The sequence below is a fragment of the Oreochromis niloticus genome, linkage group LG8, assembly GCF_001858045.2.
Source record: "Oreochromis niloticus isolate F11D_XX linkage group LG8, O_niloticus_UMD_NMBU, whole genome shotgun sequence".
NCBI lineage: Eukaryota > Metazoa > Chordata > Actinopteri > Cichliformes > Cichlidae > Oreochromis > Oreochromis niloticus.
The window spans coordinates 238271-262901 of record NC_031973.2 but is presented as its reverse complement, the minus strand read 5'-3'; the positions used below and the strand labels follow the sequence as shown (position 1 = coordinate 262901).

At 44.9% G+C, this 24631-nt stretch overlaps 2 protein-coding genes across 2 annotated transcripts in view; one reads left to right on the top strand and one right to left on the bottom strand.

The window, feature by feature from the left end:
* Positions 1-978: 978 nt before the first annotated feature.
* On the top strand, positions 979-6589 carry atoh1c (atonal bHLH transcription factor 1c). Its single transcript, XM_005471581.4, has one exon. The coding sequence runs from the start codon at positions 5209-5211 to the stop codon at positions 5779-5781; it is 573 nt and encodes a 190-aa protein (XP_005471638.1). The 5' UTR covers positions 979-5208; the 3' UTR covers positions 5782-6589.
* LOC100712474 (wings apart-like protein homolog) overlaps positions 6507-24631 on the bottom strand; it is a 32774-nt gene continuing 14649 nt past the window's right edge. The window contains exons 6-20 of the mRNA XM_003449428.5: positions 20126-20221; positions 19861-20031; positions 19613-19749; positions 19067-19178; positions 18530-18775; positions 18094-18205; positions 17891-17988; positions 16317-16393; positions 12857-12993; positions 12642-12757; positions 12295-12468; positions 11073-11289; positions 10887-10975; positions 10370-10465; positions 6507-8998 (exon numbers count right to left, since the gene is read on the bottom strand). Coding sequence (XP_003449476.1) covers positions 8933-8998; positions 10370-10465; positions 10887-10975; positions 11073-11289; positions 12295-12468; positions 12642-12757; positions 12857-12993; positions 16317-16393; positions 17891-17988; positions 18094-18205; positions 18530-18775; positions 19067-19178; positions 19613-19749; positions 19861-20031; positions 20126-20221 — 1944 coding nt within the window. The 3' untranslated portion in view covers positions 6507-8932. The remainder of the gene's footprint in view (positions 8999-10369; positions 10466-10886; positions 10976-11072; positions 11290-12294; positions 12469-12641; positions 12758-12856; positions 12994-16316; positions 16394-17890; positions 17989-18093; positions 18206-18529; positions 18776-19066; positions 19179-19612; positions 19750-19860; positions 20032-20125; positions 20222-24631) is intronic.

Here is a 24631-nt window from a genome sequence, read left to right as displayed (position 1 = left end):
AACAGCTCAGTCTTTATCTGACTGTAGAAAACTTTACCAAAAGACAGTTTGGCAAGTTCTAGAAGAAGAGCCGTGTTACTTGGATGACACACTAGAATACATACATATTGTTCTTACATAAAATTGTTTGTTTCACAAATGTGAATGGTTTGATCTTGGGATCTGCAGTTGTTTAGAAATGGCTCCAAGAGACCTTCCCAACTTCGACAGTTCTGATCTTCACTGAGTTACTTGGACTTTTAAACTGTTCTGAGTATTGATCAGTCCATTGAGTGCTGTCATTTTTATGGTGCAAAGAGAAACCAATGTTAGTCAATCACGGTCAAAGATATTGTAGAACCTTCAGCATGACCTTGAAAATAAGCCTTTAATTCCATTAATGCTCATTAAAACTGAGTCTTGGGATTAAACATGTCCAGTCACCTTTCTCACTGAACACGTGTTAACAGACCTCTCTGCATTGAATCATACCTGTTATTAATCTCTGTCTCTCTTCCACAGCATGTCTTTATCCTGTCTTCCTTCTCTCACCCCAACCAATCACAGCAGATGGCCCCGCCCCTCCCTGAGCCTGGTTCTGCTGGAGGTTTCTTCCTGTTAAAAGGGAGTTTTTCCTTCCCACTGTCACCAAAGTGCTTGCTCATAGGGGGTCATATGATTGTTGGGTTTTTCTCTGTATGTATGATTGTAGGGTCTACCTTACAATATAAAGCACCTTGAAGTGACTGTTGTTGTGATTTGGCGCTGTATAAATAAAATTGAACTGAATTAAATAAATTTTAATGTCTTTTTAATGAAAGTGTCAAACTTTATGGCAAACTTCAGACTTTTCTCAGCATTAATAACAGCTCTCACGTCGTCCTACATGAACACACTCTTTGCTCCACATTCACTTTTTGGGATCTGGTCACTCTGCCCAGAGTGTACTATCACATTAGTGTGTTTGGTGCTAAATTGACTCAGACTGATTTGCTTTTTAGCCAATTTGGGTGACTTCTAGAGTGTAATGGTGCTTGGAAAAATGAGGAAGCTTGTTAAGATTTCAGTTTTTGGCAGATGGGTTTTCAGGTCGACAGACTCTGAGTGAAAATAACCTGCAAAGAGAGGCAAAAAAATGTAAGCATTTATCAGACAGCTGGTCTCTGACGCAAGACACTGAAATGAACATTAAAAATTACAGAGCGATACCACTGCGGTCATGCTGACTGACATCCAGCCTGTGTGTTACTGACACGCTGGGCTTCATGTTCACACTGCAGGCTTTTATTCCAAACTCAACAAAAGAAGCAGACAAAGATGAAACACATGCTTCACCCAGGCGGACATTTATGATTTTAGAAATCTTTTTTGGTCCCAGTATTTACAGCTGTGAGATAATTCATGTCACTTTGGTATTTTATAGTTTTTTGTCAGCAGCAGTGAAAATGGAGTCATTGTGATAACGTGACCGTCTCGAGGCAGGGTCAGGTAGCTTCGAACGGTGGTGAATAAATGTGGGGTAAAAGATTTGAGTTTATCTGGACAGAAATGACTTGTTGTGTTAAAGTCCACTGTGGAGAGAAAGCTCAGCTGTGTTGCTTCACCGACTCTGTGGAAAAAGGGTTTGATCTGCAGCCCATGTCGGTCCGCTGGCTCCAACGAGCCATCTCATTGGGTTTAATAAGGCACAGCGTGTTAACGAGTGACGCCAAACCTCTTACTTCTAATAACCACTCGTTCCATGTTTGCTTCCCAAACAGAGGAATGCAAATGTGCTTTCTGTCAGCATCAGAGAGCAATTCATTCTTTTCATTTCAGGGCTTTTTGTTGTTAAAATACCTGCACATCAGTTTAGGATAGCAGCTCATGAACTGAGCGCGTCTCAAAACCTGATTCTCATTCTTTTACACCACAGAGCTCAATTTTGTCCAAAAACTACTGGAAACACCCCCGTATCGCACCGTGACGTGTTCCTTCATGACCACAAACACATACACTAGTTTCTCTTAAGCCACATCCTGCTGCTGCAAATATGGAGACACAAATGGGGATTAATGCTCTGCAGGAAATGCAGTTTATCTTCTATTTAAGAAAAATTAAAGAGTAAAGACTGCAGTGACCACATGTATACACAAATAACTAAAAGAAAATAAAGCTGAAGGTGAAAGATGTTTCCACCTGTAGCTGATGGCCCATGTGACATGTTTGCTACCTGTTTCATCTACAGGAGCAGAACACCTGTATGCTTTCCTCTCCTCTCAAATAATAATAATAACAATAATAATAACAACAACAAAAGCATTGGCCTACAAATACTTAAAGGCAGATAAAGCAGAATAACATGTCAGGTTTTTACAAGAAACAAACAAATATTTATACTGTAAGCAATTTTTAGCAATGCATAGCTAAGGTTAGGTTGTGCAAAAGTAATTTTGAGTACTGTGTTAATTTTTGATCATTTTGTGGGAAAATCCAATATTTGTCCATCTTACTTTGTAGGCAGACTGTAGCGTTTGTCGTGGGCTGAATGATAAAGTTTTACCAAACACAGTAACATGCTAAAAAACCCTCAGTAATTCAAATTAAACAAAAACAGTCAGTTTAACTGAAGAATCAGAAGAACTTTTTAAAGATGTGAAGTGAGCTCGTGCTGTGAAATCAGCTGAAACACACAAAAAGTGTTCATCTGTTTAACTTTAAAAAAAAAAAAAGAAGTGAAACTTTTTGCAACAAGACCAGAAAAAGCCAAACTTGCAGATGTGCAGGAGTTCGGTGTGGCGTGTACGTGTCATCTGCACGGGCGCGTCACAGCGGTGGGAGGGTTTGATCTGCGGCCTGTGTCCGCTCTCTGGCTGCAATGAGCCATTTCATTGGCTTTAATAAAGCGGAGCGTGCCAGCAACTGTCAGCTAAGGCGTGAAGCCAAACCTCCCCACGTGCTCCAGATTGGAGAATAAAAGGAAAATGAGCCAGGGGCCCCAGACAGCGAGGGCCCCCCACCCCCGGCCATAAGGAGTCCATTATGCTCCCGTGTGTCACGCAGCTATTTTTGTGCCATCTCGGTGGCACGCTGTGGCGTTTGCAAAGGCCCGGCCCGGCAGAGCGCTGGCACACGGCGGCCAGGACACGCTGCTAAATCCCATTAGAGTCTGTCCAGAGGATATGAGGCTGCCAGCGGCTGTCAGTCATCGTCAGGCTTTAACCTCCGGGATCACAACACTTTTAATTAACCTTAAAACAAGTTCCAGTGACGAGCTTTAATACATCAGACAAATGTCTCAGCAGCCTGCAGAGGGAAACTCAAGGACGCTACAGCCGTGAAACGCTGAGCATTTTAATCAAGTGTGCGACGCTAACATCATCCCCCAACCATTTAGGAAAAATACTATTAAACCAAGAAAATGTCTTCACCTACGTGCTCTATGTGGTATTTATTCATGTAACTGTTGCATGAATAATTAATGCTCAGCCCAAAGTCGGACAGGATTACAAGGCTGGGCCGAAAACCAAAGGCGGCTTCTTCCTTAGTCCTTCGATGGCTGGAGATCTGAATCTATATTTACACGTTTAGTTGCAAAGTGCTTCACAAGAGGAACAAAATAAGAATTTATTTAACTGCAGTCAAAATGATTTCTCCAGTGAAAGTGTGGTTTAAGGCGCAGCCTCAGGACCCCAGCTGGAAACAGAAATGTTGTTCCAGGGACCCGGAGGCGATGCGAGGTCAGAGATGTAGTAATCATCATGTCCTCTCCTCCACCTGTCCAGGCGACTTGTCCACCTGTAGAGAGGCAGGGAGACATTTTTGTCCTTTGCTGAAACAGAAAAGAGGCCTAACTTCATATCAGACCAAACGACTGTGCTCATCACTGCCGTTCCTTCAGTCTGGAAGCTTTAGCTGGTTCTGGAGGTGTTTCTAAAGATGATCCAAACATTATTTGTTTCACAGCTGCTTAAAATTTAATTTGTTATCAAACCAGAGTTCTCTGCTGCAAGCTTAAATGTCCCAACACAGGCGTGGAGGGAGAATCTGTTTAGCCTGGACACAAAAAGAAGGATTGAAGTTTTCTCCCAGCTGAACCTCAGAGTTAATAACCTGCGTCTCTTTTACAAAGTTCACATTTAAAATTTGATTTTCTGAAACACAAAACCTTCAGAGGAGGATGATTAAAAAAATCCATAAACAACAAGAAAGAAATTGGAGAATTTCCTTCACCTTTGAATACTGAATGAATGATGCTCCCTCCTGTGTGGACCACAGTGCGCCCTCTGGCAGGCCAGTTCTGGTCCCAAACCACATGTAGCTTTTTTTATTTTTTACTTTTCGGTTTTATTTTAATTTTACTCTGTTTCTCTTCTTCATTCAAACATTATTACTCTGCAATCTATTCATCTGCTGTTTGTTTTACAAATGATCCCTTTTCACTGATCTTCATCAAATTATTAACTCAAATGAAATTTTTTAAAATGTGTTTGCATTAAATTGATCGGGCAGCTTCACAGCATGAATGATTGTTCCAACTGTTCCGTGTTGGGATAAATGTTTCTGTGTGAAAAAGAAACAAATCATGCAGATTTCTGATGACAGAACAGAGAAATATTTCATTCACTAACATCTGTGTGGTGATGGAAGCAGTGCACAGTACCAGCTGTACTCAGACTAACATACAAATACCCTTGTTTCCCTTCTTTTTTAAATCTGAGTGCTAAAATGTTTCTCCACAGTTGAGGTTCACTTCAGTGACGTCACTGCGGTCTTCAATGATCTATTGCATGACACAAGTTTGCTTTCAGTTTGAAACTCTTATTATAAACTTTTTATGATTGAAAAACTTTACGTGCAGAAACTGTACGTGAAGTTTGCGTGAGTGAAACTTCACACCGTGGCTGCTGGCGCTCTCCGTCCTCTTCGGCCCTTAGAGGCGCACTGAGACGCTTCTAATCCTCTTTTGATGAACTCGGTTAATCGACTTCCAGCTGCGCATCTGGCAAAGTTCACTGAGCAGCACACGACCCTGTCCACGCCCCCGAAGCACGCAAGGCCCCCCACTCCATAAATTCTCCCATCAATGCCGAGAAACGTGAAGGGTCCCGGTGAGGCTCAGCGGCTGTGGCCGTTTGGTGAAGGAGGAGAAGGAAATAAGAGGAGAGGAGGAAGAAGGAGAGGAAGAAGCAGACAGTAGGACAAAGACACAGAGTAGAGGAGAAAGGGGAGAGCGGAGGAGGAGCAGAGATGCCTCCACGTAAAAGCCTCTTCGCTCCCTTCGTGTCCGTGGACTCTGAGTGCGGTCCCGGTCCCGCGGTCTCGGCGCTCCACGCGGATCTCCACGCGCTGCTGCAGCGGAGCCTCGCACAGGACCATTCCGGGGACTACCGGGACCCCCCGCGCGCCATCGTGGAGCTCCGGCTCGGTGCCGCCGGGGGCGCGCTGCACTACCTGCCGCCGGACACGAGCGCTCTGGAGCGCGCGCAGAGACGCCGGCGCCTCGCGGCCAATGCTCGCGAGCGGCGCAGGATGCTGGGACTGAACGTGGCCTTTGACCGGCTCCGCAGCGTTATTCCCAACACGGACAGCGACCGGAAGCTGTCCAAGTCCGAGACCCTGCAGATGGCGCAGATCTACATCTCCACCCTCAGCGAGCTGCTGCAGCAGGGCGCGGGCGGAGCACCCAGCCCGGGCACCGACAAAGCGCCGGCGGCCGGGGACCCGCCTCGGCCCGAGAGCCACTTCCACACGGCCAAGAGCAGCGGCGGAGGCCCGGGGTGCCCCGAGGAGGACGTGCAGGGGGGACGTGAATATCTGTGATTCTGTCTTCGGCAGCGTCAGACTTTAAAGGACCAAAACGTGTTTCATGTGTTCGAGGACTCAAACACCGAGGACGACAGAAAGAAAAACTCTGTGCCAGAGTTACTCAAAGTATCAATTTTTATTATTTTAAAATTATGTACAGGTAACCAAAGACATCGGTCTGCAAATTGGTACAAAGATCAAGTTTTCCTGCAGGCGGCTCGTTAAGAAGCTTTCTGTCCGTCCAAAAACAACAACACAGCTGGGAGAAAAAGGCTTAGAAAAAAGAAAAAATAGAATCGGATTCAGAAAAGTAGAGTCTACGGTCTAAATTTAAATTTAACCCCGGCCCACCCGTGACCCTCCCCAAACTGCCCCCTCCACCCCAAACTCCCTCCATCATTCCCCTCCTACATGAGGAGGTCCAATCTATTTACAGGAAACTATGTACAAAAAGCTCTTCCATTCATTCTTCCAGACGTCTGTGAATAAAGCTCTTGTAAACTTTTCATAAAGGAGTGTGAAGTTTTAAGGTGTGTGTGTATGTGTGTGTGTGTGTGCGCGCTGATGTCCACAGACAAACAAATACAAAACCACATGAACAATGACACAATCTTTAACAGGTCAATTCAATGTCATTTTTTTCCAGCTCTAAAGATGAAACAGCAGCAGGAGCTCACGGTGCTGATGACAAAACGCCAGAGCAAAAAGGAACAGATGATTTTAAGTGAAAACCTTAAATGTTAGCTTGCTCAGACGATGCTCTCTCTCTCTTAATCTGGACTTTTAAAAAATCTGTTTTACAGAAAAGAAATTCAAAGGCGAATCTTTAGCTTAAAGCAGGAACGAAGGAAATGAAGCTAGCGTCAACAACTGCAGGTCCTCTAGCATCCACTTGAGGCTCCAAAAGCGAGTGGGTCCCCACAGACTCGCATTAAAATGTGACAAATTTACAGCAGTAATTAACACGCGCAGCCTGCTGGAATTTAAAAACCTGTTTTGGTCTCTATGGACAGCTTCTGTGTCCTTTACCTCACAGCAGTGACTTTTAGTGTCACAGGTTTGCGTTTCAGTGTTGATGAGCGACTGTGGGGACCTGAACATGGCTGCAGACAAAGAGCCAACACTGAAACGATGGTCACGGCCATCTTTCTTCTTTTATTTCTTATTCAGGCTTCCTAGATAACAAGCTTATTAGCTGGAGGTTATTAAAGGGTTAATAAAGCAACTGAAGGGACACTTCAGTTTGAGGCGCCCAGTGAGAGTTAGACCGTGGCTGCATGGTTTGAATGGAGTGGGCGGGGCTTATCCGAGACATCTTCCAATGAAATTATTGGAAAAACTGTTTCTGCTGTGTGAAAGACTCACATATTCCCCTGGAGTTTCGCTCTTTTGCGAGTCTCCAAACTGAGGAAAACTTAAATAACTTTTTTTTTAGCTTTTTAACAACGAGGCTGAAAATCTTTTCAAATTAAATCATATCTATTTATTCTATTAATAAAGCCTTTAGTTACAACTCAAACGTGCTTCAAGAGAACGCTGCACTTGAAGGAAAAAGGAACAAAAATGACTCGTTTAAGGCTCCGGACTTCCCTTTCCCCCATCAGGGAACTTTTCTGGAACTTCACTGACGGTGCACAGAGGACAGGAAAGGCGGGGGAGGTTAAAGCTACAAGTGCAATGGCTGACGTGTAATGAGTTGCTGTTTGTACTGTCAGTGCTGCTGGAGTTTTGACTTCTTCACACGTGTGCCATCTGAAAAGGCTTCAAAGATGAAAACCACAGAAGGCCTAACGGAAAAGCACGGGGCCGATTTCTATCCTTTACAAATTCCCAATCAAATCTCAGGATCGCTGAAATGTACGTTAGAGAGTGATGCACTCTTGGAAAGTCCAAACACACAGGATTTGAAGTTAAACTGCGGGTTTGAGGATCTTGAGCTCCAGCTAAAGTGTTTCCTCCTAAAAACACCTGAGCAGGAGGGACAAATAATCGACCTGCTCTGTGAAAACCCCTCTGCTGGTGGCCTGGTTCAAAAGCAAAGTGCCTCGCCTTCACCTCTCAGACTGGGGGGGCTTCCTTGGCCGCCTTTGTGCTGTAATTGAAGGCTCCACCACGAGCAGCGAGCTCAAACGCCTGGCGGTAATTGAAAGGAGCAGGAGAAGGACAGGTTCTGGTCCGGAGGGCTCGGGAACCCGCTGAGACACGAAGCTTTTGATGTCGAGCGAGAGCGCGATCGATCGTTTGAAAGGGAAAAACTTTCTGCTTTTTGGAAGCAGAGGTTGTTCAAAGTTTCTAAAGCCCTCAAAAGCTTTGAGAGTCAGGTGTGAAGTCGGCATAAAGGTGCCGCGCGTCTCTTTCGACGCCACCACGAAACGAGGTGTCATGCAAAAACAAGCAGTCCCACCTCGACTTCACCGCGGGTCAGGCTTCCCACCCTCCGCCCACAAATGATCAATACGCGTGGTTTCTCAGTGCCAAAGCACCTCCTTCAGACAGAGCCAAGAGGTTACAGCAGCAAAGAGAGGAGAAGAACAACACAGCGTGAGAGAAATGAGGCGGCCTGTGAGGAGCTGGGGTCGACGTTTTCAAAGTAAAAGCCATCTTTTCTTTTTTTTTTTTCTTTTTAAAAAGCTCAGTTTGTTTGTTTGGCAGTTATTGGCTCCAAAAGGCCGCGCTCAGGGCCGCTAGGCTTTGATGGCAGGCTGGGGTGGGGGAATGGCAGCTTCACTCCAATCTGCCATCGCTCTATACGAAAGGGGTTTTCACGAGGGAGGGGCTGAGAAGGTGAGGAGACGCTTTGAACAGGAATTTATCAGACAAGAAGAAAAACATCGCTCTGAGCAACTTTTTTTAAACTGAGGAAAAAGGAAGAAATAACAACCAAATACTGACTTGGATTCTTCAGAAAAACAAAAGCATGTGATCTCTGCTGCAGCTTTAAAGGGTTTATCCTTTAAAGTCACAGAGGAAGCGAGCTGTTTCCAACGTGCACGCTGACGAGGTGAAGCTCCTTTAAGAGGAGGAAGAGGACGACGTCCCGTCAGTTTACTCCAGCGGTCGCATGAGGGGGAGGTGGTGGTGATGATGATGGTGGTGGTAACGATGATGAAGGAGATGGTTGTGTTGCATGTGTCTTTTTGTGTGAGTACGTATGTGAGACTTCTCTCTAGCAGTGCTCCAGATAGTCAATGACCCGGGAGATGGACTTCTGTCCTGTGGTGCCGACGTCACACTGCAGAGAGGAAGCAGGGGTCAGTCATGAACACACACACACACACACACACACACACACACTTCACAGATCGTTCAACAAAAATAAATCAAACGAATTCATTACAACTGGAAAATTAGACGTGCAGATCGTTTCTTTCTTACCATTTCAACAAACTCACTGCTCGTTTTTTATTTAAATCACAGATTTCACTCTTGAATAAACTCGTCTGATAATCGTCGTTGAATAATGAGTATTTTCTCTCATTAGCCTGCCTCTGACAGACGTCGGGCGGAGAGCAGCACAGGCAGATGAAGGATTACGACGAACACTAATCAGAATATATCACTTTGATATTGTGGAAAGAGTTTCTTCTATCAGTGTTGCATTAGTCTGGACTTACAGCAGCCTCACGTCCACCTTTGTGAAATAGTGACTACATTTTGCAGACAGCAACAGCTGTGATAGTTCTGTTTGGAGGTAACGATGATGTATAAACACATTATGCTGAACAAGCAAATGCTGGAATTGTAGCTAATGTGTCCATTAATGTAACACATAACAACCAGTATCCTGTCAGAGTAAATGTACGCCGTCTTTATTACCTTCACGGTGAAAACAAACGTAGATGTAGCTTCATTCATAAAAGTGAAGCCAGTTCAGAAGTGCCAAAAAAACCTGCATTCTATCTGATGGCCACCAGATGGCGATAACTGTGGTTGCAAGTCAACTTCTGATCCTAAAGCATCCTATGGGAAAATGGCTCTCCGTCTAAGCCTCAGTACACAATATCCTGGTTTTGTAAATCTTGGTCATACCACGTTTCAACAAAGCCAATGGCGCTTGCTCAATGGCTAATGGCTTGTGATTGACAAGTCTTTAGCCAATGAGTAAGTGATTTCAGGATGAGACCCACCCCTCCTCGTTACATCCAGTTTTTTGTGACAAAATGGCTTCAGAATAGTTGGCGTCAGCGTAGCGACGTCCATCCTTTATACCGTGTTTTTTCGCAGCTCTGACGCGTTTCTACAAACTCGCTCGGTTCTGAAATCTTCCCTCCTTCATGTATTTCAGTAAAACGACCCGCTCTTCTGGATTTATGTGCTCCAACATGAGCAGGATATACGGTAATTTGATAAACTAGCTTATAAAAAGGCCAGGGGTCAAAATTTCCATTTTTTTGTGTCTTATCTGCTTTAGCGACATTTCTTTATGTAAAACGATGATCATCTCCACAACAAGTTTAAAGCTTTAATTTAAAAAAGTAAATAAATTATCCCCAAACATATTCAGAGTACAATTGGATCAGAATCATCAGGACTTTTCTCTCCGTGTTCACTAGAACAGAACTAAACACATTACAGGGATTCTTTTATTGAAGCTGTGACTCACAGTGAGGTTCATGAAGTTGAGGAACTTTTTCAGCATTTCTGTCATGATGGAGAAATCTCCTTTAGGCAGGTTCTCTCTCACAGTAGTCACATTCATCTGCAGGACAGAGTCAAAAGAAATCGATCAAACACACAACAATAAATCAGACAAATCAAAACGAGCTCTGAAGCCTCATAACAACAAGTGCTGCTGTGAACTGTACGCCTCAGGTAGTGTGTGTCATGAGTCTGTATTTATGTGTTTTTGAGGGTAAATGTGTTTCTACTGTATTTAAAATGCAGGTGAAAACTTTAAGAAACTCCCTACAGACACACAAATCTGTCAGAGTCGCATTATGGGGACAAAAAGCACAAACCCAGCATGCAATTCATTCATGTTTTGATGTTAGTCTCCAGGAAATAAATGAGTCAGGGTGACATCTTCTCAACTTACAGATACACAACTCTGTGTGTGTGTGTGTGTGTGTGTGTGTGTGTGTGTGTGTGTGTGTGTGTGTGTGTGTGTGTGTCAGACTCACCGGGCTCCCCTGGCAGAGGCAGCCCAGCAGCAGTGCCGTGTAGGAGGCCACAATACTGTCCTCCATGTGCTTCCCTGCATGCTGCAGAGCTGGGACAGAGAAACGAGGATCATGTTTCACTTTGTCCTGCACGATGGTCACGATCATCAACAGCAGGAAGTAATCAAAGCCACACTCTGGTTGTACCTTTGTTTAGGTCCAGCTCCTCATCCTCCTCGTCATTCTTATTCTTCTTGCCTTCGTCCTGTTTGTCGGAGTCGTTGTCGTTGGCGACCCACTGGATCTCTCCGCCCGTCTCCTGCCACTCGCCGCTCTGGTCCAAAGCAGCTTTCGGCGCCTCCTTTATGAGGTCATCGGTCTGGGCCTCAGCCAGGACGGCGGCCCGCTCCCGCTGCAGGAACAGCTGAGGGCGACAGAGAACATCAGAACCAACGCCAACCGATTTATAGGCTGTACATAAACGATCATCGTTTTGTATTCAATAAGATTTGAAGCTAGCCACTGAGACAAAGTCATCAGGAAAGTTTCACAATAACTTCCTCTCAGATTTCGATACCATCTGATTGTTTTTACAGAGGAGTCGCCCCCTGCTGGACAGACAAAAATGCAGGTTTAACGCTCCACTTTTCAAATGGAGAAACTACATCCATAAAAATAGTTCACAGATGGTTTCCTGACAGGCAGTGACTGATATTTAGGACCGACTCCCCTCCCCGGCTTTTCCGCAGACGAGACAAACTCAACTGCGAGGATCGCGCGAGTATTAATTTTCACGCCAAAACATAAAAGTGAGCTTGAAATATTCCTCACAGCAGCAGCTGCTGCAGACATTAATCAGACCATGTTTGTGCTCCATTAATCAAAGACGCAGTGAGGGAATGATCAGCCTTTTCTTTTAATGCTGTGAATCATCCGAACATCAGGAGACAAATTAAATTCAGTCTGATCTTAACTGTTTTAGAGGGAAGCAGAAAACTAAAGTCTACACCTGACAGATGACACCAAAACTACCCACGACGAGACGCCGGTCATACAAAGTTTTATTTTCTCCTTCCAGGCCGGTTGAGAAGGGTCCACTGAGCACCGAGATGAATCTGAATGAAGGTCAGCATGTGAGAAAGAATTTAAAAGCATCCACTATTATTTTAGAGCCTATTCTGGGGGGGAAATTTCACCTTTTCTGGTGAAATAAACCAACTGAAGTGACAGTGAGTGCAGCAGATCTGCAGGTTCATTCGCTCCTCTCTAAGTTTTAATACAAACGAAAACTAAAAAAATAACCTGATTTACCAAAACAAAACATTTGGATAGTTTGTTCCTAAAATATGAGCATTTATGTTTGTAAAATGGCGACTTCACTTCAGTCACACTCTTCTTTGGGTTTTTCCATCCACTCCTGAGTTTGTACCTGTACAAGAGCGGCGATGGCGCTCAGCGGGCCCGTGCTGGCGATGTCCTGGTGCTGAGGGTTGAGCAGGACGGTGGAGTCGCAGGGACCCTGTCCTCCTTCCATCTCCATCTCCATCAGGCAGTACCTGTTCCTGGCACTGTACTCCACCAGGTTGATGAGCAAACCCAGACCCTGAACGCAGCAAACACACACAGTGGCACTCATGGGTCAGTCATTTTAACTCCATCAGTGTTCACTGTTGTCATCATATTCCTGTTTCTTAAAATACTTTTAATACCACTTAAATCTAATTTTAACCCAAACCTGTGATGGAAACGGTCACATCACTCGTGTTTAATACGCACCAGTACTCTGATGTCGAACCTCTGCTCCTGAGGAAGATACTGAGGGACTTTGAGAACACAGTTCAGAGCCGTCACTATCAAATCCTCCTGCTCTCCTGTCTTCGTGCTGCCCCACTCTGCAGACGGAGTTTCAGAGTTATCCATCAGATTAACTATGTTTAAGCGTTTCAATAAGCCGCAGTAAAGCGTGTTTCGAGTGTTTTTGGTGCACCAACCGTTGTCGTGTGTCAGGTTGAGCAGGACTCCTATGATGGCCCTCATGCAGTCCTCCACCGCTTTCCCCACCGCGGCTCTGTCAGACTTCACCTCCCTGCTGTAACGCTGGATCATCTCCTCACACCTCCTCAGCGCCCTGACAGACAAAGAGAGGCCTGGTAACTTCACAGAACTAGACTCAGTATTTCTTCCTAATAATTACTGACCTTTCTTACCAAGTGCTAAAAACATAAACGAAAGTGCTGCATACTGATAACTCAGAACAAATGTCCCATAAACCTTAGTGTTACCAAGAAATTCAAAATGAGGCGGTCCGTGCGGGTTCACCTGGTCCTCCTTTTCACTTACAGTCACTTGATCGTCATCAGTGCAAACTACACTCACATCCAGATGTCTGAACATGGCTCGCCTTTTTCCTTTTCTACTCCATCATAAAACAGAGCAGCATTCACACACACACTCACACACACACACACACACTCTTTCTTGAGGCCGGCTGCAACTGCAGAGGGGCAAGGCAGGGCAGCAGCTTGATGTAAATAACCAAATTAAATCTAATGACAGTGGTGACTGAAAACAGAGCAGAAACCAGAGTCTGAACATCAGGACACAACGAGAGGAAGAAAAAAAAAAAGGCAGGTGGTGTGTCACAGGAAACTGAATGTGGGGTACAGAGGAGACGGTTTAAGTAGAAGGGAAAAGAGGAGAATTATTTACACATGAATGTAAAAATGAGGCAGAAATACTTGGTCCACCTTTGGGAAATGAATGTGGAAACTTGCAAATACTAAAAACTGCAGTTCGTCAAATGTCCACTCGAGGCCGGCTCTAGCAGTGAGTCAGTCCCCACAGACTGCAATGTTCAAATATCCAACTGTACAGCAGAAATAAACATGTTTACAGCCTGATACAGAAATACGGTTTAGTCCTCTCAATCGACCCCTTGCTGAAAATCAAGCCGATTTAAACCGTTTTAAGGTTTAAAGTTTGCATTATTAGGTGCGTGACTCGTTTTACTGACACAGATGGCCGTCAGTGAACTGCACCTCTGCGCCGTGCTTGTGCTACTGGAGCCTTTTGGAGCATTTTAATGCAATTGTCTGTCAAATAATAAAAGACCATCCGAGAAGTCTGAGCTCCAGGTTTGGTGAATGAAATTCTCAGGTTTTAATTGGATGTTAATGAGCACTCATTAGCAGTTATCTGTGTGATGAACAACACTGTTTGTGTTGTTTGATACCTCAGCCTAGTGCCTCTGGGTGGAAAACCCAACATGATTGTGACCAAAACACAAACACTGAGACAAAAGGGGGTCAAATGTGTGACTGTATGGTGGCTACATCCATCTGTTAAAACACGCTACAGAAGGCACTGTTAGCAGATTTGCTCCGACACAGATTTTATGCCGGGTGTCCTTCCTGCCTTAAATCTCCCATTTATGGGGCGTGGAACCGACACTAGGACTGAACAAGCTTTGTGTTTCCTATTATGATTGCAGTTCATTGCATTGATTGTCTCGCTGCAGCTCAGAGGTGCTTCATCAGAGTTCAACAGTTCGAGACTTGGTAAGTCAGGCCTGAAGCTGGGCTTTCACTCTTCTGGTTCATTTACAGTGAAATACAGTCAAGACAACAAGTGCAGGCAAAATAAAACAAGGAGCATCATTAATTTCCTTTCCATGATAATTCTATCAGCAATGAGTCCGGGTCAGGAGAAGAGGGTGCAGCACACAGCTGGGCGCTCTGTGACAGGCTTCATATTCACAACTTTTACATTTCGCTCTGCTTAATTTAACACAGAGTGATGCGTTTGTGTCCAGATGCAGACGAGGCTCGTCAATAAGCAAAAGGACGGGTGTGTGTGTGTCTGTCTGTGTGTGTGTGTGTGTGTGAGAGAGATGGGGTTGTTATGGGGTTTATTAAATTAATCCTGCAGACAGCTGAAAGTCTGAAAGCAGCTCAGGGTCGAGTTTGGTTTGAAACAATGAGGGCAGCATGTGCAGGAACCAGGAGGAGTCAGGAGGAAGAGGAGGAAAACAGGAGTGAGTGATGAAGAGTAAACACTGTCAGAGTGTGTGAGAGTAACTTCACAGTTTCAGCTGCGTGTGTGTGAGTGTGTGAGAGAGAGTTTAGATGGCGGTGCTCGCTCGCTCTCCCGCTCACCCTGCAGTTTCGGGGGTTAATCGAGTTAGTGCAGCGGACAGCTGAAGGCTCAGACTGAGGCCTGTGTCACCCGCCCGCTGGAACAGCGGCTCTTTGTCGAGCCATTTGACCTTCATCCTCATCATCCTCGACCCCCACCCTCACTGCAGACCTTCTGCAGAGGGCGAAGGTCCGGTCACACAAAGGACGCAGGAGGAGCGAGAAGGTAAATTAACTCAGCGCAGCGTGACAGATGCTTGAGTTTTACTTAATGAACAGTGAGTGCAGAGATTCGTGCATCATTCTGCAGCTGAGAGGAGCTTCAGTTTACCGACGGAGGGACCCGACGCTGGGCTGACATCAGGTGCTCGCTTGACTGGTTCATGTTTACGGAGTCGGATCAGCTGGGCCTCGCAGTGTGACGCATGTTCTCCAGGTGACTGTGTTAAGCCCCTCCCACAGGCCAAAGATTCAGGTGAGATTAAATGGTGATTGCTGGATAAAGTGGTCATAAAGACCAGAAAAGCACTTTGTGCCGGTCGTACATTTAAAACCTGGAAAGCTGGTGGAAAATCAGATGTAACAGGACAGAAATCTGATGAATCCACAAATGATTAGAGGGGCGATTTTAACTCTGAGTGTTTATTCTTCAATACAAAACAGAGCATTTCAATGCTGTAGACAGCAGCGCTGACACGGCCAGCTGTAAAATTAAATTAATTTACTTAGAGTTTGTGGAAGCTCACTAAGAAGTTTTCCTTGTTTATTAAGTATGAATTATAGTTAAATTTAACCAATGTATAAAACAAACCGGAAACACACAAAATCTGGTCTGTCTGTATAAATCAGAACACCTCGACGACTCGAGGACTAAAACACGTTAAAGAATGAACAGACCACAGCGGAGACTCTGCTGACAGCAGGGGTCAGGGTCAGGGTCGAAAGGTCACAGCTATGACTGACAGGATGTCACAACCAGGAAATCAAGCAACAAAAAGATGATGGCGATGACACACACAGGATGTTCAGCAGCTGAGGTATGTGACCAGGTTTAAAGATTCTGCTGTTACAACACCACATTTACTGATTTTCACAATAACAGTGGAGAGCTTTCGTCCATCTCTGCTCAGAAATCCGACCAGAAAGGCACAAAAAGATGGTAAAAGAGGAAAAGGCAACAAAACAGCGAGTACAAAGTAGAAGTTTTCAGCAGACGTGCCACCTGATAAAAACTGCTGAATCTAAGCAGCACACTAAGCAGAGCAGAGCGACACCACAACGAACACATCAGGGGTGAGGACCGTGTGTTATCACTCACTTTGCAGAAGAGATGATGAGCAGCGAGTCCTTGTAGGCGATCAGGTAGCTCTGGTTCTCGGGGTTGTGGACGGTCACCTGTGAGTGCAAACACAAAGTCAGCAGGAGAGCACCAATGAACTCGCTTATTTTCCTTTAACTTGACTTCATGTTTTTCCCCTGGCTCTCTGCTCCACAGTGTGAGGACCCTTCTCCAAACAAAATAAGTTTGCAAAACCATCATCAGGTTCAAGCCAACTGTCAAATTTAGTGATAGTTTTGATTTTCAAACATCAAAACAGGTGTTAAACCTTTTCTGAACAAACATGTCGGGAAACGTGACAACAAGCATTCAGCCCGAAATCTGACAGAAGCTTCAACGTGACTGAGTGGGTGGGACCCAGACCACCAGGTCTAATGCAAACTGCCCCAGCTGTACAATCAAAGAAGTCCTCAAATAGCTCATTGGTGGTTCAAAAGAACCTGTAGTTTTATGCTAGCTAGGAAGAACCTAATTCTTCATCACTATCATCTTAAGCTTCTTTTCCACAAGTACCTACTCAGCTTGGCTTCACTTGGTTTTTAGCGTTTCTCATTAGGTGGTAGTACCTGGTACCAGACACTGTTTTTAGTACCTGCTCAGGTGGGGCTCCAAGCAAGCTGAGAATGCAATAAACAGACTGCATACTGCTGATTGGCCAGGGAGTGACATCACTAGATGAGTCATGAGCGGTGACTCCGCAAGAATCAAACCCCCAAACAACGAGGGAAACGACCACACAAACCAGTGCCGTGGTCCAGCATCGATTTAGCATCACCTCAACGTCCTCCATCACCGTGACGGGGCTTTTGGTCTGCGTTGCTATAACGACAGCGTCCTATTTAAGTGGTACTCAGTCGTAATGGAAAACTACCAAAGACGAGTGGGGCCGAGCAGAGCAGGAGCTAGTGGAAAGGAGGCATTTGTCTTGTTTGGATGTTTTCGGCCAGACCAAATTTTGTGGTGCTTTTCTGGCTCGCCTGTAAATAAATAAATACAGACTACAGCTTTAACATAGTCCTACTATGTGATCGAGAGGGGCACAGGGGTGTAAACAGCAGCATTTGTGCAGCGATGCCACTTTAAGACTTTTTAAAAGGATTCATTCGAGGAGCTGAGCGGTTGTAGTCGGTGGTCTGCTTGTCACAGTCGTCACTGGTACAAAACATTTGAGCAAGTGGACCTCAGCAGGCCCAAAGACAACTGTAAAACTTTAATAAGGTTTCCTCACAGTTCATTTCCCCCTCCCATAATTTAATTTCTCTCTTTGTGTAGAATAACAAACATGTCTCCCAGCGAAGGAAGCATGTCGGCTCAAACTTCCTCGCCTGTTCACACCAGCCGAGTTTAAAATTGAACTCTTCTTTTCACTTTGTTACTTTATATTCTCTGTTTTTGGCATCAAAGTAATAATGTGTGTTTATTGCTGTTTTTTGATTTCCAATTACATTTTACTCTGAGCCTCACAGGCTTATAAAAAAAAGAACATAAGTTGACTTAAAAAAAAAAAAAAAAAATCCCAGTCATGTCTTTTCTTATTTTTATTTGGCACTTACACTCTCCAGCACGCGTAAACACCTCTCAGCTCCCCACAAAGACGACACCAGCTTCTCCTTATCGTCCTCTTGGTTCAAGTTATCCACACATTCCTTCACTGTGGGCAGAGAAACCAAAACAAGGACACGAGGTCAGAAACGAAACACTTCGACAGTTTTCCTCTTTCTCCTGGAGTCTGCTGGACTTCTGCGTGATGGTCTACCTTTGTCTACTATGTGGTCCAGTCCTCCCAGCAGCCGCAGCTCCTCTTTGAACCAGTCACCTGCTCGCTTCGAAGTCAGAGACAGCAACGTCTCCATGGCCAAATGACCCGTCTGGAGGGAGAAGGAGGAGGAGGAGGAGTCATGAGCTTAAATCTGAACTCAAGAATCACTTCACACGTTTAACGTTTTACACATTGGAGTTATTTGGGGGTGCACCGTGGGCCGCTTCCTGTGGTTGTACAAGTTGAGTTTTGTGTTTTTCTGGCTCAGCTCTAACAGATCTGTGAGAAACATCCTGACACATGTGGGTGTCTGTGAGTCACCCCGACTGGAGCGCTGCAGCAGTCGAAATAATCGCTCAAAGCTTTTTCCGCCCTCAAAATAAACCCCCTCTCAACACGTGAAATTTTAACGCTGCCATGTGTGTTTCTGTACCGTGATGTTCTGCAGGTCCAGGTGCTTGTTGTGCACCGTGTCACACAGCTTCCTGATCTTCTCCTTTATTTTGGCGATCTCCTTGGCGCTGAACTGGACCGTGGAGTCCGCCCCATTCCCACCCCCCTGGTCCTGGTCCAGTTCGAGCAGGCGGATCATCAGGTCCAGGCAGGACCGGTCTAGATCCATGTTGAGCCGGTCTCTGCTCAGGATGTACATGAGAGAGGCTGTACACAGAGCCAAGTTCTGCAGAGGAGACAGAAAAAGACACTTTAAATTATTTACTGTTGTTCTCAAACCTCCTTCAGCTCCCTCAGACATCGCCTTCTTTGTGTTTTAAACATTTGTTTCCAGATTACAGACACTGGATTTCAGCGTATTTACTCATTACCCTGATGCAGAATCATTTCTCACCAAATTATTTGTTCATTCTGTTAAACAACAAATTCTGAATTTCAGATTTGAAACAACAAATAACAAAAGTGAACCGTGAGCAGCACTGAGTCTGGAGCTCAGTGCTCAGCTGCTGATCCTCACCGGGTGTTGTGGGGCATCGTTGAGCGTTTTGAAGACCTGAGCCACCTTCCCTCTGGCCCTGAGGTGCATCCTGAAGCTGGGCATGGCGCAGCGTGTAGCCAGGCTGATCACACTAAAGACACAACACAGAACATCAACACAAAATAACAATCACACAAAATGAGTTTTATTCATCAACAAGAATTTTTAAGTGTGAATTCTGAGGTTTAAATTTTGAAAATGTATCGCTCTGCCTCCTTCATTAGCGCCCCAATGCTGACTTTCAGTGATTTTGATGTGAGATGGTGTCACTGAACCTCACACCCTTCATCCCATTGCGCCAAATTTCAAACACTTTTTATATCCCACTTCCCAAATCTGAACCCTGACGCATGCTAGACACTGCAAGGCAACCTTCACAGCTGGTTACATCTGATTTGTATTGTTGTTATAACCAGAAAGGGAGTGCACGAGGGGTGCTCTTTGTAAATATCACCTGGAATCACTGGCTGTTGGACTGTTGTTGGTAAATTTGGGAAAATTTTGACTTCCCGTGGAGACTCTCACCTAAGGCATCGCGTGTTGAGAGGTTGTCCGCTCTTTAGACCAGTAGCCAGGTATTCAAAGTCATCGGTGAACTCCTGGTTTTCCCCAAACTCCACCACGTCGTTGAAATGCTTCACGTGCTGGACGACTGTATACAGCTGCAAAGCACAATGAGAAACAGTGATGTTTCTGGTGTTTCACCCAAACATCAGCAGGAACTCTTCAGCGTGATGTGAAGTGATCTCAAGGATAAAACATTTTCTGTGCACCTCTTTATGTTCTTTGTGACACTTGAGTGCAGTGACAGTGTCCTGGTATGGATCTGTAGGTACAGTGACACACTTTGTGACCTTTGGAGGAGGGGGCGGAGCCTTGAACACACCATCATCCTTCTGAGAGTTAGAGGGCTCCTTACTGGAGCCTCCAGCAGAGGCTGAGGCCTAGAGACGGAGGAAGGTTGACATGAGTAAGCTGCAGCTGCTTTGTTTTTGGCACAGGCTGAAATCGAATGTTTGGTCTGAAAGCGAGACTTACAGGAGTCGTCTGTGAGCGCGCGAAGAAAGGTGGAGGGGGCTCCTCTTCGCTCTCCAGCGTCCAGTGCCTGGCGTTGTACACCGCTTTGGTGGGAGACTGAAAAACGAACACAAGCATATAAAAATGTAAACATCGCAGAAGCTGGAAACAGACATGCAGTTCCTCAAATGGCCACTTGAGGCTTCAGCTTGCGCTGTGCTGTGGGTGCTTTTTACAGCAGTATTAATGAAATACCTGAACAACAACAAGCCCTGCTGTGTCGTGGGATGCTACTGAGCACACAAGTATCTGCATGTTTGCACAGCACCAGCAGAAGGATGCACTTCTACCAATCCAACACCGTACTGTAAACTCGAGGCTTCAAAACAGGAGCCAACAAACCAAACAAATCTAAAGTCTGAGAAGATTACACTGAATAACTGAACTGTTACTAAAGCAAAGCATCTCAAATTCAGGAGATTTTGGCGAATAACAGAGAGAAACCAAGACACTCGAATCTGGAGTTGTTTAGAAACCAAAGTGTTTAATGTGAGAACCCACATCAGAGGATTTTTAGGGCAATATGGAACAGGGTCAATATTTATAAATACAGATCCATTTTAAAATGAGATCAAACTCTAAGCAGCTGTTGTGAACTCAGCTCCATTCACCTGAAACCTGTTATAACCAGTATGCAGACATTTCTGCACACGTGCAGTCGACGTCTCATCCTTGGTAAATCTCTTGGCAAATCATTTCAAAAGAGAAACGGAAAAGAAGAAGAAAACTGACTTAATTAATTTTTTTAAACCTTTTCTGACTCCCGATTTTCTCCAAATTTCTAAAAATATTAAATTCAATATTTCAAGTTCTGTATTTTTATTGTGTCACCAGACAGAAGCCTTTGCTGCTCACTGTGGACCAACTGTTCTTTTGTATCTTTATGATTTTTTTAAGAGAAACTTTGGAATAAAATCAATAAATAAAATAAAATCGACTTGAAACAATCGAGGAGAGCAGATAAATAAAAGCGGATATAGTGGATAGAAACTGATGCTGAGAGTGAAGCAGAAACGGCGCATTATACTGAGCAGAGTTTGCCAGCACTGATCAAACAGCAGGACACACACGCACACACACTTAAAAAACAAACACACACACCCTCCCACGCCACCGTCCACCCTCATCCTTGGCTCGTCTCCTGTCCTCTTTGCATATTTTTGCCAAACCTGTGGTTGGTGGTTGCCGGGGCATTCATAATGAAAAACAAAAGAGGACGAGCGGAGAGAGTTGGCTGAGGCGAGGAGTGGTGAGGAGGTGGGGCGGGAGGGGATTTCTGCACCGCGGGGTTAATAAGCAGAGACAAAAGGGGAGTTTGGGGATGAGCTTTGCTGTGCTGGAACATCAACACACCAAATTAAAGCCTGCGACAGTAATCTGAATGACACAGGCAGACACCCAGCCCACCCGCCCCGCCCACCTGCTGCTAAGAAGTATGGGACAGATGAGAAGGGGGGGTGAACGTGCCGTGTCTCTGCTATGGGCCAGATTAAAAATATAAGAAAAAACAAAAACACGCCGTTTTTGGCATTGCGGGGTGTGCGTTAGGAGCAAACTACGACTTCACTGCCAAACCTCGTGAATTAGTTATCCCGACTTCATCGGAGGGGTCAGAGTGGCAGGAAAACGATGTCCGCCATGATCAGAATATGAAACAAGTGTAGAGTGGGGAGCATATTTGATTCGGACAGCCCTCTGATTCTGGCTTTCCCGCTAGCGCCCAGTGCCAGAGTGGACATGGTACTGAGAAAGCGAAGAGCAAAGGGCCAACAGTTTGGAGACGTTTCACGCATGCCGACAGATTTTCTTTGATAAACTTTTCTCTCCCCGTCAGCTTCTCCCTCTCATTATACTCTGTTACCACTGATCGGGACGCTTTCGCAGCACTGACGCCAACGTAACACGTTGATGTTAACTTGATGAATATCGTTTCATTTCTCCCATCTGTCTGCTCCTCTCTGCGTGTTTGGGCCATAAATAACACTCAGTCTGCAGTAAAGATTCCAACAATGAGCTGAAATTAAACTAGTGCAGATAAACTGGGCGACAAATGTCAGTTTATTTTATATAAAACATCAGGACTGCAACGGCAAAAACGCTCATCCCTAAGCTTTGCCGTGGCGACGTCATCGTGACTGTGTCCATCGGCAGGACGGGTGATTACTCATTCCTGTCATCCTTCTCTCAAGCTCACTGCTTAGGGCACACACACAGTTGGTGCTTTGCCACCTGCATAGCAGCAGACTCACGGAGGCGGAAAGTAAAATCAAATCCTATGTGAACATCTCCATCCAGCGGATACCAGCTCCGTGTGACTGAACCATGTAACGACGTGTCTTACTTTGTGTTAAGGAGCAGGCGCGCTCCAGTTATGCTGTCGTGTGCTTGTTTCAGCCCCAGCACCTATCCTCATTTGTGTGTGTGTGTGTGTGTGTGTGTGTGTGTGTGTGTGTGTGTGTGTGTGTGTGGTAATTTTGTAGATTTTATACAATGACAATGAGTCTTTATGGTACAGCAGTGGAATGAAGTGGAGAGGGTCACTGTTATGGATGTAATAACCGCTCGTCCCTTAAAAACATTCCCCAAACAAAGTCAGTGCCATCTCCTAAATATGGATGAGCCTGTCCAAGTGTTGTCATTATGGTAACATCTAATATCTCCCAGAGTCCTCAGCTCAATAACCTAACAACACCCAGGCTCAGCTGATGGCACAGACGTACAGTTTACTGTAATCAAAGCAGAGTTCTGACGACTCCTCCGTAGGCCGCTCACTTCTGAGGGTTATTATTTTTATAATGAGCTGCACTCCTCGCTCGCTCTCGATCACGTTAATGGGAGATGGAGCGAGATGTGGGATGTACTGCGCCCGGGGGGGGGGGGGGGGGGATAATACAGGGAGGTAAAAAGTAAGATGAAGCGGTCAAGAGAAAGCAATGGAGACAGAAATTCAACTGAAAGTTATTTTAGGAGTCAGAGCATGAAACTGGAGAACAAGAGAGGATGAGAGAGTACATTAAGTGCGTTATTATGCTCCTATGGGCACCGTGTCTTCTAATGCCATTACTGCTTGTCTGTAACAGGGAGGAAATTAACTTCATACTTTGGCACTTCAAAAAGTTCTCTGCAGGTGTACAGATTCAAAAGCTTCAGACTATCAGAGCAAACCAATCAGGTCATTTAAAAGCATGCAACGAGGCTGCAGTGCATTAAATGAGTTTGTGCAGAAGACACGAGGAGCAAAATGAGCAAAGTATTCCCCTTTCTAAAGGAAAGCCTGTATATAAAAGAAGGCTGCAGAAATATGTCCCCCACAATGCCATGCTTTTTCTTTTTTTTTCCTCTTGTAGCCAGAATACACCGTGACAAGACAGGCTGCTGGAAGTGCTGTGGACTCTGAAGAATTTCAGTTTTAAAGTGTCTTGTGTTTCGGTGCGAGACTACACTGCTAAATTACCAAGCTACATGCAAGGTTAGTACGTTTCCCACCTCCAAAGTTCCTTTTTCATATCATACAATCTGTATGTATCAGAGATCTATGAGGGTTGAGCGTAAAATTTAGATATAATTAGAAAGGATGAGGCCATGAAAACTCAAAAGGCTAAAAGACAGATAGCCACCGAGCTGTCACTGAAAGCACTAATGCCTCTATAGGAAAAAAAATAAACAAGTGAGTAATAAAAAAAAAAGGGTTGTTGACAGTATAAGAGACACTGAGCACTCCAAGAATCCTGAGCTCAAAGCAAGTCTCCAAAGACAGGGTGGAAGGAGAACTTCCAGGGTGGAAAACGCCTGCCACTGAAATGAAAGTTAATTTAGATAATGTCCCACACAGATAATTGTGGCGTGGGACCCACCTGACATGCTGGAGGAGTATATGAGGTTGTATGAGGCAAATATGAGGCTAATTAGGCAGATATGATCAGCTGCGATCAACACATCTTTCTTTTTAATCCAGTTTCAGGATTTCTGCTACAACTTTAATTCCTTTATTGGCTCTGAGGAGTCTGCTCACAGTGCTGCAGCTGTCCTTTGCCTTACACGACCTTATAATAAGATGACTCCAATGCATTTGCAGCGTGTTAAAGTGAGGGGAAAACAGTACTGGATCAGCAGATTCCCAAAGATACGGCACTAAATTGGCAATGAAAGGACAATCAGCGTAGCAAAAACAGCCTGCGTTATTAACTCCAGAGGCAGAAACTCTGGTACAAATGACCACATTACAACAAATCCTGACACGCTGCCGCAAAACTAATCTGAATGCAGAAATCAGTCTTACTAATTAAAACGATAATCACGCGTCACCTTTTCAAACAAAGTTAAAACGCCTGCAAACTAAAAAGAACACAATTAACAAGCGCCCGTAATAGAGAGGCGTCGCAGAGCTCATTAGGACAAACTCAGAAAAGTACGGAAGCAGCAGAGAGGCCTGATTAAAAACACTCCTACAGTTTAACGCGAGTAGGT